Source organism: Artibeus jamaicensis, unplaced genomic scaffold, assembly GCF_021234435.1.
Source record: "Artibeus jamaicensis isolate MK-2021 breed Jamaican fruit bat unplaced genomic scaffold, CSHL_Jam_final contig_47, whole genome shotgun sequence".
NCBI lineage: Eukaryota > Metazoa > Chordata > Mammalia > Chiroptera > Phyllostomidae > Artibeus > Artibeus jamaicensis.
This window is the reverse complement of record NW_026521848.1, coordinates 1,988,988-2,007,673: the sequence shown is the minus strand read 5'-3', so window position 1 is coordinate 2,007,673 and position 18,686 is coordinate 1,988,988. Positions and strand designations below refer to the sequence as shown.

At 50.1% G+C, this 18,686-nt stretch overlaps 1 protein-coding gene across 2 annotated transcripts; it reads right to left on the bottom strand.

The window, feature by feature from the left end:
• Nucleotides 1-371: 371 nt before the first annotated feature.
• On the bottom strand, nt 372-7,948 carry FBXO17 (F-box protein 17). 2 transcript variants are annotated; one of them, XM_053667502.1, is made up of 5 exons: nt 7,596-7,948; nt 6,772-6,882; nt 4,863-4,958; nt 2,102-2,187; nt 372-1,816 (listed from the first exon to the last, which is right to left on the bottom strand). In XM_053667502.1, the coding sequence occupies exons 1-5, from the start codon at nt 7,874-7,876 to the stop codon at nt 1,515-1,517; spliced, it is 876 nt and encodes a 291-aa protein (XP_053523477.1). In that variant the 5' UTR covers nt 7,877-7,948; the 3' UTR covers nt 372-1,514. The 2 variants fall into 2 exon arrangements, 1 of the variants encoding a protein (XP_053523477.1); XR_008392085.1 differs by lacking the exons at nt 372-1,816; nt 2,102-2,187 and adding an exon at nt 4,679-4,739 and having other exon boundaries at nt 7,585-7,948.
• Between the last annotated feature and the right edge of the window lie 10,738 nt (nt 7,949-18,686).

Sequence of the window (18,686 nt, the reverse complement as noted above, 5' to 3'; positions counted from 1 at the left end):
GGTTTTAAGTTTTGGCATCTGGTGGCAGAACTGAGACCCAGTTCCCCTTCCTGCTGGCCCTGGGGCCTGGGCAAGGGGAGCCCCACCCCCATGCTTCCTCCTGAAAATGGAAGTAATTGTAATGAGGACAGTGAAGGGGGGCATTGAGAAAGGACTGAATGGGGGTTGCTGCTGCCTACATGGGAGCTTCTCCAGAATTCTGTGTCCTAGTTGTTCTGTGACTTTGGGTCTGTTTGTTATCCCTCTCTGGGCCTGTTTGATCCCTCAGAAGACAGTCCTGAAAGTAATGCTGCCCTGACCTGATCTTATGCTTGGCCATGTTAGAGTTTAAGATTAGATGTGCTTATAGCCTTTTTTTTTTTAAGGTTTTATTTATTTTTTTGAGGGGAAGGGAGTGAGAAAGAGAGGGAGAGAAACATCCATGTGAGAGAGAAACATTGATTGGTAGCCTCTCGTATGCACCCTGACTGGGAACTAAAACTGCAACCCGGGCATGTGCTCTGACTCGGATTTGAACTGCAGGCCTTTTGCTTTACTGAATGATGCTTAGCCAGCGGAGCCACACCAGTCAGGGTTGTTCTTATATTTTTGGGCTCTGGAGCCTGACTCAGGTCCAAGTCCTGCCCCTCCCTCATTTACTGGCCAGGTGGCCTCGGGCAGGTCCTTACACTCAGTCTGTTTCCTCCCAGACTAAATGGCACTGATAATGGTGCCTGCCTGAGCGCTGCTGGGAGAACCACTGAGAACTGGCATCGGAGCTGTTCCCTGCAGCCGTGTTGCCCGCCTCTGCTTCTAGCACCGTGCTTAGCATACCTGCAAAGTTGTCACAGTTAAGAAAACTCCACAAGGCCTTTTAGGATCAGAGCAGGGGGCAGATAAGTGCATTGATTGCAGACAACACCCCGTCACCTCCCATTTAGCACTAATTTCACTGAGCTACTTTGGTGGCTGTGCCCATCTTGGGAAAGAGCTGGAGACACAAGGGGCATCTGGACAGGAGAGCTTGCCTTGCTCCTGGAATTTGGATGTAAATGGACCTGACTGGGCAAAAGGAGGGAGTGGCCTTACAGGAAACAAGCTGCCCCTGAGGCAGAGGCAGGAGGTGTGGGTGGATGGCACAGCACAGACCTGGTTTCAGATTCTGTAAGAAAGTGCCAGTCTGGCAAAGGGGAGGTGCTGATGGGCTAGTGCTGGAGGAAGTTGCAGGGGCCTCAGAGCTGAATCCCAGAGACTCCCCCAAACAACAAAGGGTTCCCTCCAGGGCAGGCTTTAAGAACTGGCTTCTGCTCCCTGCCAGCAATCAGCTTAACTCAGAAACTTGCCAATGAGGGTCCTGTCCCAGGTTGGTAGTGGTTTCCCCCCATTGGCAATAGTTTTGGCCTTTGTCTTCTGACTTGTTCTACCAGTTGACATCCCCATGTGAGGAAACCATTTGCAGGCAAAGTAAAACTCTCAGTTAATCCTTGAATCCCTGACTCGGGAAGCTGTGAACAGCCTGGTGCACGGCACGTGGGTTACCATGCTAAAGCAGCAAGTGGGGTTTGCAGGAAGCCGGCTGGGAACAAGCCGCATGGGCCCCAGCGCTCCCTGGGCATCCTCTGGCTCCGGCTACAAAGCTGCTGGTGATTGGCAATGATGTCTGGCGGGCGGTAGTAGGTCCTGGAAGGCCTACTCAGGGACAGTGGGATCCTGACCCTCACGCTGGAGTGGGTCACAAGGGTGCCGCAGTGCCCCACCCAGGAGCACTGTGTGTCTCTTCCATACTCAAAAGACACGTATCCGATGCCCTTGCAAAGTCGGTGAAGACGTGGGAGACCTGCGTGGGGAAGGAAAATGAGATGGTGAGGACCTGTGGGCTCCTGTTCCTCCAACTGGACTGATATTCCCCCAAATCGAGTAGGTGCCAGGCCCCGCCGTAGGTGCTGGGGATACAGCAATGAAGAAAGCGCCTCAGAGATCCTGGCCTGGTGGAACTGACCGTCCAGTAGGGGACCCAGACACTGGGGAGGGCTGGGGGTGGGCAGAGGGGATTCTGCAGGAGGCTGAGGCTGTGAAGTGAGTAAGCAAAGGCCCTGCTGAGGTGACAGTTGAGCAGACACACCTGAGGGCAGGGAGAGAGCCAGGTGAGGATCTGGAGGAAGGTGTTCCGGATACGAGCACAGTGCAAAGGTCCCGAGGTCGGGGTGACTGGAGCACAGTGAGGACAGAAGTAGGAAATGAGGTCAGGTAGGTACTCAGTAGGCAACGTGGGGCCGCGGGGCCACGGGAGGACTTTGGTTTCTGGCTTTTTTATCTCGAAATTTTTTTTATTGACCTAAAATTCACTCAACATAAAATGAACCATTTTAAACTGTACAATTCGGTGTTGTTGTTTTTTTAGTAGATTCACAATGTTATGCCACCATCACCACTGTCTAATTCTGGAACGTTCCATCACCCCATTGGAAAAAACCCTCATATCCATTAGCCATTACCCCCAATTCCTCCCTCCTCCTGCGCCCTGGCAACCACTAATGTATCTGCTGTCTGTCTCTAAGGCTTTGCTTATTTTGGACATTTCATAGAGATGCAGTCCTACAATATGTGGCCTTTGGGCCTGGCCTCTTTGGTTTAATATACTGTTTGCGAGGCCCATCCATGTTGGGGTGTGGATCGGTACCTTGCCTTCTGTAGCAGGATGAGAGGACTTTGGCTCTTACTCTGGGATGTAGCCACGGGAGGGCCACAAGCAGGGCAGACTGGTGATCTGACTCACTTCGTAATGGAACCTTTCTGGATGGTGGGTCCGTTGGATGGCGAGGGAGCAGGGGTGGAAACAGACTACCCGAAGGGCTACTTTGATAACTGTGATGTGATGATTTTGACAGCACAGGCTTAGGTGCCATCCTGGGCTTGAATCCAGCCCTGCACACTTGAGTGTGACTTTGGGGCAGTCACTCGACCTCCTGTGCCTCAGTTTCCTCACCTCTAGAATGGGAATAGAGCCAGGTGCTCAGTAAACGTATGTCCAACAACTAGGCTGTTGTACTGATGAAAGGAAAGGGGAAACTCTACGAACAGGGCCTGGGATGAGATAAGGACTCAGGATTGCTGGCCCTTACTAGTAGAGATACCCAGCGGTGGGACAAACACGGGAGTCTGAGCACAGCGAGAGGTTAGGTGTGCCTGGGCCCACCAGTCCGCAGCCTCCCTCCATCCACTGAAGGACTGCTTGGGTGAGGCAGAGAACTTGACCACTTCATATCTGTACGCATCCAGAAGGCGGACCCGGAGCTGGTAGGTGCAGCCGCAGTTCTCTTAGGTGCCCCACCTGCCGGGTAGCGGTGAGCCTTGATTCCCCCACCACGCCCCCAGTCCATGGGTTGGGAGGAGGGAGGCTGGGGGCTGAGCCTCCCGGCACTTTGATCAGGTCAGAGCTGCACACGCCCACACCCCATATCAGCCTGGGATTCTGGGGGGAAGAGGCTGGTGCTCCAAGGATGGGGCCAGAGCCTGGGGGAGGAACCTGGGCCCTCCTGGGGTGGATTCTAGAGACTGACTGGATCAGGTGTGTGTGTGTGGGGCGGGGCATGAGTGTGGTGCTCTGGGAGAAACCATGGCCTGGGGGGCGGGGTGAGGAGCCTGAGCAGTCTGGTTGCTCTGGGGAGGAGTCAGAACCCCAGGGAAGAAACTGGATTTTCTGCCCTGGATGGTGTGGCTCAGTGGATTGAGCGAGGGCTGCGAACCAAATAATCACCAGTTGGATTCCCAGTCAGGGCACATGCCTGGGTTGCAGGCCAGGTCCCCAGTGGGGGCCATGTGAGAAACAACTACACATGGTTGTTTCCCTCTCTCTAAAAATAAAGAAATAAATCTAAAAAAATAAAACAACGGGATTTTCTGTGGAGGAGCAAGAGCTAAGTGCCCTCAGAGGAGGGGCTCCTCATAGGCCTGCAGGCTGTGGAGGCCCAACTCCGCCCCTTCTGAGCCTCAGTTTTCAGGGCACAATGCTGCCAACCCTTCTGAGGCCTTGGTGTCCACAAGCCCTTGTCAGGGCAGAGCTGCAGGCGATGGTGGTGAAGTGGGTGAGGGGAGATACCTTGTTTCAGACTGAGCCAAGCCGGTCAGTGGCCCCCATGCCAACAGCAAACCCCAGGACCGCTGGGAAGAGGATGGAGAGGAACGCAGAGTGGGGGCTCTGTGTAGGAGACTGTTCTGCGTGGCGTGGGCCCAGCTCCAGCTCGGAGATGCACAGGACCGACACCCGTGGATAGGTTCTTCATGGGTAATCGGGCCTGCAATATGCCTAGGCTGCTTTGAGTCTTGCTTTTTGCTAAAAAACTCCCTTACCGGATAAACATTTACTGCAAAATAACTTCCTAAAATCCATGCTAAACCTTCCTAGGACCAGTGTAACTGGTCCATCCACTTTTGCCTTTTCATTTGCGATTTTCCCTCTTCTGTGATGTGATTAGTGGCATGGGCTCCTTTGTTTTCTGTAAAAGGTAACCACCTAAAGCAACCTGTGCACAGTAAATGAGGACCATCATGTAATGTGTGGAGAAACCTAATAAAGGTTGGTCACGGCAAGGGCCACAGCTTTTGCTCCCCTTGAGAGAAAGCCATGTTGTCCCTTTTCCTCCACCGGACTCGGTAGTCTGTGTGAATGTCTCATCTCATCCATAATGACACGGACACTGTGGGCTGGTGTCCTCATCAGCTCTGGGCTCACTGCGGTGTCACTTCCCCTCTCAGCCTCACTATGAAGGGGGCACAGGACCAGTGGCCAGCTCATGGCATCGATGGGGGCATGAACCGAGTCCCTTTTGCAGAATTGCTGCCACCACCATTGGTTCAGGGGCAGGTTGCCATTCTTCACTCACCAGTCAGCCACACAGATCTCGACCTGGGCACTGTCCAGTAGCTCCTGCCACACCCCTTCCATCACCAGGTCCACAAGCTGCCTCTTGAAGCACCATCTGGGGAGGGGAGAAGGTGTGTGGGTGGTGGGTAGTATGTGGAGCAGACAGTCACAGCCCCAAAGTCATCTCCTCCCAGAAGCCTCCTCTGATAACCCTGTCAAAGTGGCCTGAGGGGTTTGCTCTGTAGACAAGATGGGTGATGGGCTGGGCATCCCCATTGGCTGCTCACATCCCTCCACTATTTTCCACCCTGTCCTGGACTCCCGGATGCAGGCCCGCCTCTGATATTTGTGGGGACCAGGACATGAGTACAAATGGAGGCCCACACTGAGCAGGGAATTTTGGGACCTCCTAAAGTGTGTGTGTGTGGGGGGCCCAAGATCTGAGGTCTGTATGGACTAGTCACCCTTACCCTTTCCTTCCTGTCGGGTCAGCCAATGAAGCTCCAGCAGAAGATGGAAGTGAGAAGAGAGAGTAAAATCAGGCTACTTAACCTCCTGGCTCCCTCCCAAGGGATCACTTGGGACTCCTGTGTTTGTCAACGGAAAGACACAGCTCCACAGGGCCCTCTCCTCGCAGCCTTCTCTGACCTACTTTTCAGTAACTGCTTCCTGCCCTTACCCCTGTCAGGCCTAGAGGTGGTAATGACCCTTCCCCCATTGTTACTAGCCCCCGGGGTCATGTGGCATCCCTTGTGGTCTGCCTACAGCTTTGTAAACAGCCCTTCTTCTCCCATCATTTGAATATACCATAATACAGAAATTGTGTCGCACTGGAGGAAGACTGCAAAGGTGCCCAGTGGAACAGAACACAGTGCTCAGGGACAGAGAGATAGATGAAAGGTTTTCTTAGGCTCCGCCGAGGAAGAAATGCTAACCGGCCACAAAGTTAGGCAGTACAGAGCTTTATTGGGGTCTGCGCACCTGGGCGAGGTTCTCTGGTCCGCAAAGTGGGGGCCAAAGAAGCCGCACGCAAGCAGGGAATGTGGCGAGGTTTTATTTTGGTTGGCTCTCTTTGTGGGAGCTGGGGAGCTGGGAATTTGATCATAGGAAAATAACTACAAAGAACACCATGGACAGAGTTAATACAGAAATTTTCCCAATTTCCAGGATGGACAAGGGACAGACATCTAGAATAGATGAGAAATTTTTGTTTATTAAGAAGAATAAGACATCAGCTCTAATAGAAAATATGAACAGGAAATTTATAAAAAAGGGAATCGGAGAAGCTAACAAGCATATGAAGAGATGCTTAGTTATTACTAAATCAAAAACATGCAAATTAAAATTAAAACAGCAATGAGATATTACTTCACCCCTAATATACTGGCAAGTACTAGAAGGCTGGATAATGCCATGTGAGAATGGTTGACCATGGGGGCAGGAAACAAGGAAATGGGGATGGGGCACAAGGATAAAGAGAATCAACCAACTAATCAGAAGCTCTGGAGCCAGATAACCTGGGTTCAAATCCCAGCTCCACCATTTACCAGATGTTGGTAACCCTTTGTGCCTTGTAAGTGGAGGTAACGATGGTATGTATCTATGTCGTGGATTAAAGGAGTTATATGTAAAGCATCAGAGAGTAAGTACTTTGTTGTGTTCTTGTTATTTTACTGTTTATGTGTTTAATGTCTCCTCCCACCCTACATCTAAAATGCAAATGAAAACAGCAGGTTCCTGATTTTTCCGATTTTTCCTTGTATCTTGACCTACAAAACACTGCCTGGTATATAGTAAGCCCTCAACAACCATTCGTTGAATGAATAAATAAGGGGAAGGTGAAGGTGGGTGAGGGTGAGGATGAGGACAGTGGTGTAGGGTCCGCCACCCTCCTTTAAGCCCCTGCCCCAGGGATCAAGGCCACTCACTCAAAAGAAGTCACAAAACAGGTCTGGGAGGAGCCCCCAGCACCACTGTTGGGTTCTTTTCCACGGACCAGCCATTCCCACCGTGTTCCACCTTTGAGCCTTTGACGCCCTCTCTGTGGTACAATGGGGTTGAAGACAAGAGATTCACCTGCCAGCTGGCCCAGCAGGGTCCACCACCACCCCACGTGCCCTCCCCGACCAAGCTCCTCCCTCCTGCTTCTTCTACTCTGGCCCCGCCTCCCAACAGCTGGCATTCCTGGCTCCACCCCACAATCGCGTCACTCAGCTCTCCTCAGGCCCACTCCGGCACCCTACTACACAGATATCTTCCTTCTGCCTCTTAACTACTCGGCTTGTCCCCTGGCCCCGCCCCAGGCCCCACTTGCTGCTAGCGTCACCTGCACTGGCCCCACCCACTTGCTTCCAAAGAGTTTCTATGCAAACTCCACCCCCGCCAGTACCAATCGGCTTCTTCTCAGCCCTCCCCCTGGCTCCACCCCCTTTGCCCAGCTCGCGGGACTCTACAGTCCCAGCACTAGTGGTTCCTGACACTGCCCGGTCCCCTGCTTCCTTCTGTTCTGCCCTGCCCATCCACTTTGTCTCCTTCTATGGCGCACAGCCTAGCCTTGCCCACCCAGTTTCCCAAGGGCCTCTACCTCGGTCACGCCCCTGACTCCCTGCCATGGCCCCACCCCCGTTTTCTTAGCCGGGCCACGCCCACTTATTCCGCCTCCTGGCTTTCCCCAACTCATTTATCGCTTTAGTTTACCCGCCCTTGCCCCACAGTTCTTTGGCTCTGGCCTTCATACTCACACACTGCTCACCGCAGGAGTTGAAGATGAGGTTGCGGCCTAGGGGCGCTCGCAGGCAGTAGCGCACCAGGGCGCAAAGTGGAAACTGTCAATAGCAATGGCCTTGCTATTGGGTGGGCAGTGCTGGACCACCGAATAGAGTCTATGGCTTTCAGCGTTGCAGTCACGAGCCAGCTGCAGCAGTCACACTGTGGGCCCGTTGCATGGCACACTAAGCGGCAGTAGGTCACCAGTGCGCCCGGCGGCACATAGCTCAGCACCTGCACGAGCAGTTCTGGGGGCAGTGAGTGCATCCAAGGCTGTGGGGCTTGTCCGCTGGCAGCCGCCACTGCAGCGAGGGTTGGGCGCCCATCTTCAGTGGCTGGAATCCTGCAGGTGGAGAGGGGATAGAGGGTGAGGGCAGTGTGGCTGCCCTCTAGTGCTCTCAGGACACACAGCTCCTGCGGCTTGTTTGTTACCCCACCAACTTTAATAGATGACAGGGGCACTGCCACGGCCATGAAAACCGGGCACCTAGGCTGTGGAGCGTGATTTTTCTCTCTTGGGCAAAAGACCGCTGTCCAGACCTACTCCACCAGGACTGCTAACCATGGCTTCCATGTCTGGTCAGTGCACTATTATATATTTGCACTTTATATATGTGACCATAAGCACACTGAGGACAGACGAGAAAACCACCAGGAGGAAACCATTTCCATCCCATCGCTCAACATGTCCTAAGTCCAGGGGCCTTCAGAATTTATGAATTACCCCAATCTCTTCACTGAACATTCTTGTCACCTTCTTGCTCTAACCAGAACCCAGCTCTCCCATGACCCTTCTGGGTACATGGGAGAAATGGGTACATCTCCTTGCTCCTTGGTGCTGCTTCCAGACAACTCTCCATCCTTCCCTAAAGTCCCAGCTATGAATCTTGTCATCAAAGTAGATGGTACCCACCTTGTGAACCATCTGCTGGCCCAGATTGTTATTGCTCACTCCTCCATGATTTTAGCTTCAAGCTCACTGTCACCTCCCCTACTCCCATCATTCTTGGTGATTTCCATATCCAGGTAGGCGATCCTTCCTTCTGCCACCCCAGCCTCTGTTCCCCGACCTGGCCTCCTCTCAGACCTCCCCCCCACACACCATGGTTGTTCTGAGACCTTGTCTCAATCACAGCCTCTTCAGAATTTCAGTCTTGGGCACCTCTCTCCCACCCATCACCACCTGTCTTTCCAGTGTTCTCCCTCCAGTGTCCCAAGTCCCCACAACCCTTCCAAACCACTGGGATCTGCCATCCTAGGTGCTTACCTCTTTTTCACTTTCCCTCACTCCTTAGGTCCTCATTTCTTCTTAATCATTTACATTCATTGATTAATTGTGGAAAATACATGATCTGTCCAGAAGGTATCCAGCCATGTACTGTGGAAAAGAGACATGTATTGAAGAAGATACAAGACACAAGAAACCCTGTACAGAGGACAATGATGCCTCAGTCCCCTTCAAAGTAGGCACCTTGGGACCTTACACGGTTCTCCAAATTGCCATCAGCTGCCCCGTCATATTTTCCTAAATCTCACTGGTGGTCTGAAATCTCTTCCCTTTCAAAGGTGATTTTACTTTTGGGAAAAGCTGTAAGTTGCAGGGCACCAGATCTGGGCTGTAGTGGAGCTGAGTCACCTGGGTGATTTGATGTTTCACCAAAGAACTCTGCACACGATGTGATGCATGAGTGGGCATATTGTCATGATGAAGATGCCAGTCACCAGTTGTCCATAGCTGTGGCCTTCTGAATCATCCGAATAGTTTCCACAGAGGAAAGTTCAAGCTTAACGCAAAATGATACAATTCATTGTTCTACCAGGGGTGTCCAACGTTTTGGCATCTCTGGGCCACAGCGGGAGAAGAGTTGTCCTGGGCCACATATTACATACACAAATACTAACAAAAACTTATGAACAAAAAAAAGGTTTTAAGTAAGTTTCTGATTTTGAGTTGGGCCACATTCATAGTCATCCTGGGCCACGCACAGCCCGCAGGCTGTGGGTTGGACATGCCTGCTACTCATTCAGTCATTTTGAATGCGATGGCCACACAGCACACATGCTCCCTCAGCGGTGTCTACTGCCCCCGCTGACTAGTACAGTGAAGTTCTCATCGTTCACGCATCTGCATTTCAGTCTACTTTTCTAGGCTGCCACGTTACATTGATGTTGCACAGACCTTTCTCGTTATATTAACAATGGCTGGACTTTTTCTGAACCGGCCTCATGTTCTTTGCATACATCCTGCCTCCTCTGGCTTCCTCCTATTCAATACATGTGACCCTGGTTAAATTCAGCCTTCCACCTACCCTGTTCCTGCACCCACACAGTTAAAGTGGCTGAAGAGCAATACACAACTCTACTGGCGGGTCTCACTTCAAAGTTTTGAACTTGACCCTCAAGCCCCTAAAGCTGACTGACAATCAGATTATGTTTCTCCTATCCACTCACTCCTCCTTTCTATAGATAACTATTTCTTTATTTAAAAAAATTGATATTGAGAGAAAGAGAAGCACATTAATTTGTTGTTCCCCCTATTTATGCATTCACGGGTTGTTGCTTCTTGTATGTGCCCTGATGGGATTAAACCCACAACCTTGGATATTGGGACAATGCTCCAACCAACTGAGCTGCCTGACTAGGGCTAGATAACTGTTTCATACCTTCTCCCCTACCTCCTATTTCGTCACACCTCCTTCCACCTCTTCACTCTCTTCTTGCTTCCTATCTTGCAGAAAAATATACAAGTGATGAGAAATGAACTTCTACAGGCTGCCAGTGCCCCGCCTACTACCTACGTGCCTGGGACCCACACACGTCCCTCTGTGTATATCTACCCATCCCTCCCGCCCACTCCAGGCCACGATCTCAGTTGTCTACTTTCTGCTGCACCTTCAGAACCACTTCTGCACTGGATCATTCCCGTCGGTCGCACTGTGTCATCTCTCTTATCAGGAAACCAACCCTCTCTTGACCCCGCCTCCCCTCCCAGCTATGGCCCCATTTCTTTGCTCCTCTTTATAATAAATCTTGTCAGAAAAGTTGTCTATACTTGTTGTCTCCATATTTTCTACTCCTGTTTTCTCTTAAACCTTCTCCAGTCAAACTTTGCTCTTCTCCACCACCCTGAAATGTCAAGGTCACCAACGATCCCCTTGGTGCTGAGCCAATAGTTCTGTTCAGCCCTCCCCTTGCTTGACCTGTCAGCAGTACCTGACACAGTGGGGTTACTCCCCCCTACGCTTGGCTCCGGGCCAGCACACCCTTCTGGACCCCTCCCATCTGCCTGGTGGTTCCTAGTGAGCCTCCTAGGCTGTTTGTCCTCTTATCTCTAACCTCCAAAAGTCAGGGTTCAGCCTTCGAAGCTCCTCTATTCTCCATCGCCACTCACTCCCCCGGGGATTTCATCTGTCCTCATCATCTCTCACCTGGACCATCTCTCTCCCTGCATTTTTCCTCCAATGACTGTTGCTCACAAGCATCCAGGTCAGGTGTGAATACCTGCGTCAGGTCCTGTCTCTCCCTGCCCAGAGCCCTCCTGTGGCTTCATCTCACTCAGGGTAAAGGCAAAGTCCTCCCTGCGGCCCCCAACCTGTCCCTCCTCATCTCCTTGCCCTCATCTTCCACTCACTGACCTGGCCGCACCAGCCTCCACACCGCAGGGCCTTGGCATGGGCCGTGTGCTCCACCCGGATCCAGAGTATTTTTCTGTTCACCGCTGTACTTCCTTCAGGTCTTTGCTCAAATATCGATCTCTCCCTGAAACCTTCCCTGGCTGCCTTATTTATAATTTCAGAGCCTCGTGACCAACCACAGCCTCCTCTCCCCTTTTCCTTATTTATACTTCTCTCAAACTTCTTTCACCTTCTAACACCCCATACCTAAGTAGGTAAAATTTACTTAATTATCTGCTTTCTTGTCTGACTCCCTCACCACATTGTAACTGCCATGAGGGCAGCACTGTTGTTTCCTTTGCATACAACATTCCACAGTGTCCACGCCAGTGCTCAATAAAGAAATATTAATTGCCCCGGCTGGAGTAGCTCAGTGGATTGAGCACGGGCCTGCGAACCAGAGTATTCCAGTTTGATTCCCAGTCAAGGCTCATGCCTGGGTTGCAGGCCAGGTCCCAAATAGGGGACTCAAGAAGCAACCACACATTGATGTTGCTCTCCCTCCTTTTCCCTTTCTCTAAAAATAAATAAATAAAATCTTTAAAAAAAAAAAACCCACTGCACAGATTAGAAAACCGAGGCACAGTGAGGTGAAACACCTTTATTCAATAAGAACTCAGTGGTTAAGACCTAATCAGGCCCCGGCTGGCGTAGCTCAGTGGACTGAGCGCGGGCCTGTGAACCAGACAAACGCGGTTCGATTCCCAGTCAGGGCACATGCCGCCTGGGTTGCAGGCCAGTTCCCAGCAGGGGATGCACAAAAGGCAACCATACATTGATGTTTCTCTCCCTCTCTCCTTCCCAAAAAAAAGACCTAATCAGAAAATCATTTCATTTCCTCATCAGAGGCAGAACAGCCAAGAAATAAAAGCCTTGTGCTTGGGTTCAAGTCCCAGCTATGCTTTCTGCTAGTTACATGACCGAGGGCACTTCACTTAATCTCCGTGTGCCTCAGTTTCCTCTTCTGAAAATGGGGATACTATCAGCACCTACTTCTTAGGGTTGTGATAATGAAATGCAGTAATACTTGTAAAATGTTTAAGTAAAACCATTGGTGTCTCATAAATAAGAATGATATTGATATAAAATTAAGCATTAAATTATATTAGTTGCTATTATTATCGCACATCATAAAAAATGATGAGCAACCATTTAGTGATGAGCCTTTCATCTGGTGACATTTATTGGGCCCTTATAAGCCACTGTACTGAACATTTAAGCTGGAGCACCTCACTGAGTCCCATTATCTTGTTTTAATGGCCAAAAGGATCCTTGCAGGTTGCCCTGGGTTAAGAGGCTGCAATGATCTAATGCTTGTACTGTTACTTACTGCCATGTCAGCTGTTAAAATTTTAAAATAAACTGATTAAGGTTTTGTTAAGAAATAAGCCTATCTCAGGCAAGTGGTCTGTGGACACGGCAAGAAGCCTGACACCTCTTCACCCCCACTACAGAGGGACTCAGCTGTGCAGACAGGCTGTAGAAACCAGGCTGTGCTCTGCCCCAGGGGGTGATTAGTTGCACTGAACTCTGGCCGGGGAGCTCAGCTGGTGAGAGCGTTGTCCTAATACACCAAGGTTGTGGGTTCCATCCCCTGTTGGGGCTCATACAGGAATCAACCGATGAATGCGTAAATGAATGGAACAACAAAACAATGTTTGTCTCATTCTCTCCTTTATCTCTTTCTAAATCAGTGGGAAAAAAATTAGACTTCCAGTTAAGATGGTGGCATAGGCGGACACGGCTCGCCTCTTTGCACAAACCACATCAAAATTACAACTAAAACACAGAACAACCATCATGCAGAACCATCAGAAAACTAGTTGAATGGAAGTCTGACAACTACCAGATTAAAGAAACCATATTCATCCAGACTAGTAGGAGAGGTGCAGATGCGCAATGAGCTGGTCCTGTACCCATGTGTGGTGAATACACATTGGAGAGAGATATCTTGGGAGCAAAGAGTCCCAGCCCCACACTGGGCCTCCCAGCCCAGGATTCCAGTGACAAGAAGATAAGTCCCCACAACTTCTGGCTGCAAAAACCAGCAGGGATTGAGACGGTGGAAGATACCGCTAGAGCTCCAAGCAGTTCCTTTGAAAGAATCCTCACGTGGACTCACCTACTCAGACGCGCTTCTCTCTGAGCTCCAGCACCGCGGTAGCAACTTGAAAGGCACCACTGTTACACGGTGAGAAACAGAAGTATCTGGCATCAAGGTGAGCAGGGGCCATCGTCCCTTTTTGAAACCCTCTCCTCACAGAGATGGTAAGTGGTGCCATATCTGAGGCTCCATCCAACTGGCTAACACTGTTTTACTTGCCTTAGAGATCCCCAGAGACTCTGCCCCACCCAACTTCCGGGCCCACCCAAGCTGCTTTTCCATGTGAATGTCTGGTCTCGTCTCCTGCTTCACAACTTCCTAAATCCTCTCAAACAAGCAAGAGTTGGTTTTACTCAGCCCCAGGCTGCACATTAGAAGCAGCCACCTTAGATTCACAGCTTGGCTTCACCTGGGAATCTCCAAGCCCAGCACAAGTAGCAGCCATCTCAGATTGCTTTCCAGCTCAGGCAGGGTGCCCTGGGCAAAACACAGGTGGGGGCTGACCTTGGCCTGCGCCATCCAGGAAACCTCAGACCCTGTACAGCCAGTGGGCAGCTACAGACCACATCAGAGCAACTCCATCCTGCCCTGCACAGCAGACCCTCCAAGGAGAGCTTAGTCAGTGGTCACAGCCAGTCTTTGCACCTGACTGGCCTGGGTAAATACCTCCCATTGATCTGTCAACAGCAACCAAGGCTCAACTGCAGAGGAGGGTTTACTCAGCCCACATGAAGGGCGAACCATGAGTACCCAGCTTGGGTGATAGGGGAGGCTGTGCCACTGGACCCTACGGGACACCTACTACATCAGGCCACACAACCAAGACATGGGGCCAAAATAGCTCTACCTAATACATAGAAACAAACACAGGGAGGCTGCCAAAATGAGGAGACAAAGAAACATGGCCCAAATGAAGGAACAGATCAAAACTCCAGAAAAAGAGCTAAAAAAATGGAGATAAGCAATCTATCAGATGCAGAGTTCAAAACACTGGTTCTAAGGATGCTCAAGGAACTTATGAGGCCCTCAGCAGCATAAAAACAGTGAGTTATCCAGTGAGAAACAAAGGATAACTAGTTGAAATAACCACTTACAGGGAATCAACAATGGAGCTGTTGTGATGAAGCTGCAGATCAAATCAATGATTTGGAACATAAGGAAACAAAAAACAACCAATCAGAACCACAAGAAGAAAAAAGAATTTGAAAAAAATGAGGATAGTATAAGCAACCTCTGGAACAACTTCAAGAGGTCCAACATTCACATCATAGGGGTTGTTGCAGAAGGAGAAGAGAAAGAGCGATAAATTGGAAATTTATCTGGAAAATTAGTGAAAGAAAGAAAGCTTCCCTAATTTGGTGAAGGAAATAGACATCCAAGTCCAGGAAGCACAGAGAGTCCCAAACAATTCGGATGCAAAAAGGCTCACACCAAGACACATCATACTTAAAATGCCAAAGGTTAATGATAAAGAGAGAATCTTTAAAGCAGCAAGAGAAAAGTAGTTAGTTATCTACAGGGGAGTCCCCATAAGGCTGTCAGCTGATTTCTCAAAAGAAACTGCAGGTTAGAAGGGACTGGAAAGAAATATTCAAAGTCATGAAAAGCAGGGACCCACAGCCAAGACTGCTCTACCCAGCAAAGCTATTGTTTAGAATGGAAGAGCAGATGGTGTTTTCCAGACAAGAAAAAATAAAGAAGTTCACTGTCACCAAACTATTACTATATGAAATGTTAAAGGAACTTCTTTAAGAAGATCAAAACAGTAAACAATAAAATGGCAAAAAATACAAATCTATCAACAATTGAATCCAAAAAACAAACTAAGCAAACAAGACAGAATCATGGATATAGAGAATGTTTTGATAGTTGTTAGATGGGAGTGGGGAGGGAAAGGATGGGTGAAGAGGTGAAGGGACTAAGGAGCACAAATAGGTAGTTACAGAACAGCCACAGGGATGTAAAGTACAGTATCGGCAATAGAGCAGCCAAAGAACTTCCACGCATGACCCATGGACCCTTGGTGTGAGGATTGCCCGAGGGAATGGGGCTGCTGGTGGGTGGCTGGGGCAAAGGTGGCAAAATCAGGACAACTGTAACAGCATAATCAATAAAATATAATTTAAAAAATTAGGAGCAGTTTATAAGCAAATCCCCCACAGGCTGGCAAGTCAGAACAAGTGTTGTAGGGAAACTGAGACTGTTGAACAAACTGGCCGATTTATAGCCAGATATGGAAGGTCATCTCCCTAGAGGTAACATCCAGGCCTCAGTTGTATTTCAGCTCCAGAAAAGCAGGAAAACAAGGTCGGCAATGCCAGGACCAGCTGCAGTGACTAGTGACCCTCTTCCCTGACACCCAGCCAGTTGGCGGTGGGAGACCCTGAAAGAGCACACCTGGAAAACAGGTAGATATTCTGCTCAAATCCTCCCTTGAGACTGTAACCAAACAAAAAACAGAGGTTTGGCTACCTGTCGTCATGAAAGCCAAACTTGTGAGGCTGATGCTGGTACAAAAGGAAGCGGTTTTATTCGGGTGCTGCAGGACCTGGGAGAATGGCAGACTCCTCTCTCAAAGACCATCTCCTGTTTCTGCTGTGGAAAAAGTCCACTGTCCTCAGTAAGGCCAAGACAAAAGCCAGTGTCCAGGGGCCCTGCTATACTGTAAAGTACAGTCCAGGCATGCCAAGCAGTCTCAGTCCCCATCCAGGTCGCTTAGCTTGTTCCTGGCTGCTGTCCACTGCAGGCTCCCTCCTGGAGCCTGGTGTGGAGCCTGCACGGCCATGGGTCGTGCAGCTGCCAGGGCCTCAAGATTGCTTGCTCCCAGGTAAGAGAGCGCGCAAACGCACTGGCAAGTGCATCACCAGTCGGGCAAGGGAGTGAGAGAGGCTCCTTCCTGGAGGCCAGGGCCCATGTGGCTGCCAAGGCCACATGGCCCATGGAGAGAACAGATGCTCACACCCTGTGAGTGCAGGTCACGAGCAAGAGAGAGGGACAGATTCTTTGTTCTCCTGGGATTATGTTAGTTTGGATGTGGGATGGACAAGGTGCTTTTTCAAAATGCCCAGTCAACTCCCCAAACTTCTGTGCACTTCGTTTGGGTGGGTCCACCTCCCAACCTGTCCCCTGCTTCCCCAGGTTAGACCAACAGGCCTCCATGGTCCAGTGCCTCCCCCCAGTAACTCAAGGACCTTCAACTGATGTATCTTCCGAGCCCTGGGTATATAAAACGTGTGTGGGATGCTCTGCTGAGAGCCGCGAGGTGCCTGGCAGCCGCCATGTCCACACAGCTGCATGCCAACAACCGCCTGGGTCCTGTGGGACGCGGGAGGCACAGCGCCACCTGCCTCCCGGTGTTTGGGAGGGAGGTTATTTTACTGGTTGTCACAAGGACTGGGGGATGTACTGGTATTTGGTTTCCAGGGATCCATGCTGCCATGGCAAAGCGTATCTTCCCAAAGTGGCTGTAATAACACGTCCTGACATGCTCTTCCTGGACCTGACCACTCTCCAGTGAGAAGTGGAGTCCACACCCCTCCCTTTGCCACGGGCAGGCCTTTGTGACCACAGACATGGCATTGCTAAGGGACTCCCGAGGCCACGCTGCAACGGAAGATCCTGCTCTGCCGGATTCTCTCTGATGCGTGCCAGGAGTCAAGTCCAGCGGTGTGCGGCTCAACGGTGAACAGCTAGCTCTCCAGGGGGAAGGAAGTCTAGGTCTGTAAGTTTGCTGACTTCTCTGGTGTAAATATACTGACCACAGCTGACTGCAAACTACCAGCGTGAAGTGCCTGAATGGTAGGAAGAGTTGCCCCAAATCCACATGCGCTGGTGGGAACTGCCCCAGCACACCGCCGCCTGGGTCACCCCTGAAATCCAGTTGCCCTGAAGTCCGCACTGGAGAGACCACGGCAGGACAGCAAGAAGCGCCTGGAGCGCCCCAGCTGCTTGGCTTCAGTCCCAGGCGCTGGATAAGCTGCCAGATGACCCAGCTCCAGCCATGGTCTACTGTTAGCGGCCTGTGAGGACTGCTTAGCTGGGCCAAGTCACGCTCCATAAAAAAATAATAATAACACAATAAAGGTTTAAGTCACTGGGTTCTGAGTGGCCTGTTATGCAGCACTGGCTGAGTGGAAAGAGGCTCAGTGACCTGCGTTGTAGGGGACTGGTACCCCCACAGACAACTGGCCTGCCCCCAGTGCCAGGGGCCCCGACTGTAAACGTACACCAAACCGGATTCAAATCCTGACTCGCCGCTTTCAATCTGTGTGAACTGGGGCCAAAACAAAAATCTCCCATGAGCCTCGTACACGTGATTCAGGAACAACTTGTTGTTTTGTTTTTAAATGGTGTTATTTTAAAAAACTGACTGCTGGTTTTTTTTTAAATGATCAGAAATTTTTCCTTTTTTAAAAAATTTTCTTACTTTTAGAGACAGGGGAAGGGAAAGAGAAAGAGAGGGAGAGAAACATCAATGTGTGAGAGATACATTGATCAGCTGCCTATCACACACCCCCAACTGGGGACCAGACCCACAACCCAGGCATGTGCCCTGACTGGGAATCGAACCGGTGACCTTTTGGTTCACAGGCCAGTGCTCACCAGCCAGGGCAGAAATCTTTCTTTTTTGTTGTTCTTACTAGTTGCCTATTTTATGGGCAACATTTAAAAAATTGTGGTCAAGTTCACATAACAAAGTTTACTATCTTGACCATCCTTAACTGTGCAGGTCAGTGGTACTAAGTTCATTTATAATGTGTGTGCTACCATCTCCAGAAGCCTTTCCATCTTTCGAAACGGCAATTCCCATAGCTCCTTCCCTTCTGCCCCCAATAACCACTGTTACGCTATTTCTGGTCTTGACTAAGTAATCCATGTAAGACAAATCAGTGTTTGTCCTTTTGTAACTGGCCTATTGCACTTAGCATGGCCCGTCCATGTTGCAACAAGTGTCAGGATTTCCTTCCTTTTTATGGCAGAGTAATATTCCATTGTAAGCATATCCTGTTCTGCTTATTCATTTATCTGCTGATAGACAGTGGTTGCTTCCATGTTTTAGCTATTCTGACTACTGGTATTTTTGTTGGTGTAATACCTTTATATCACTTTACTTAAAAGTCTAGAATATTTTTTTTTAAAGATCTTATTTTCTTATTTTTAGAGAGAGAGGAAGGGAGGGAGAAAGAGAGGGAGAGAAACATCAATGTGTGATTGCCTCTCATGGCCCCCACTGGGGACCTGGCCTGCAACCCAGGCAATGTGCCCTAACTGGGGATTGAACCAGAGAGCCTTTGGTTCA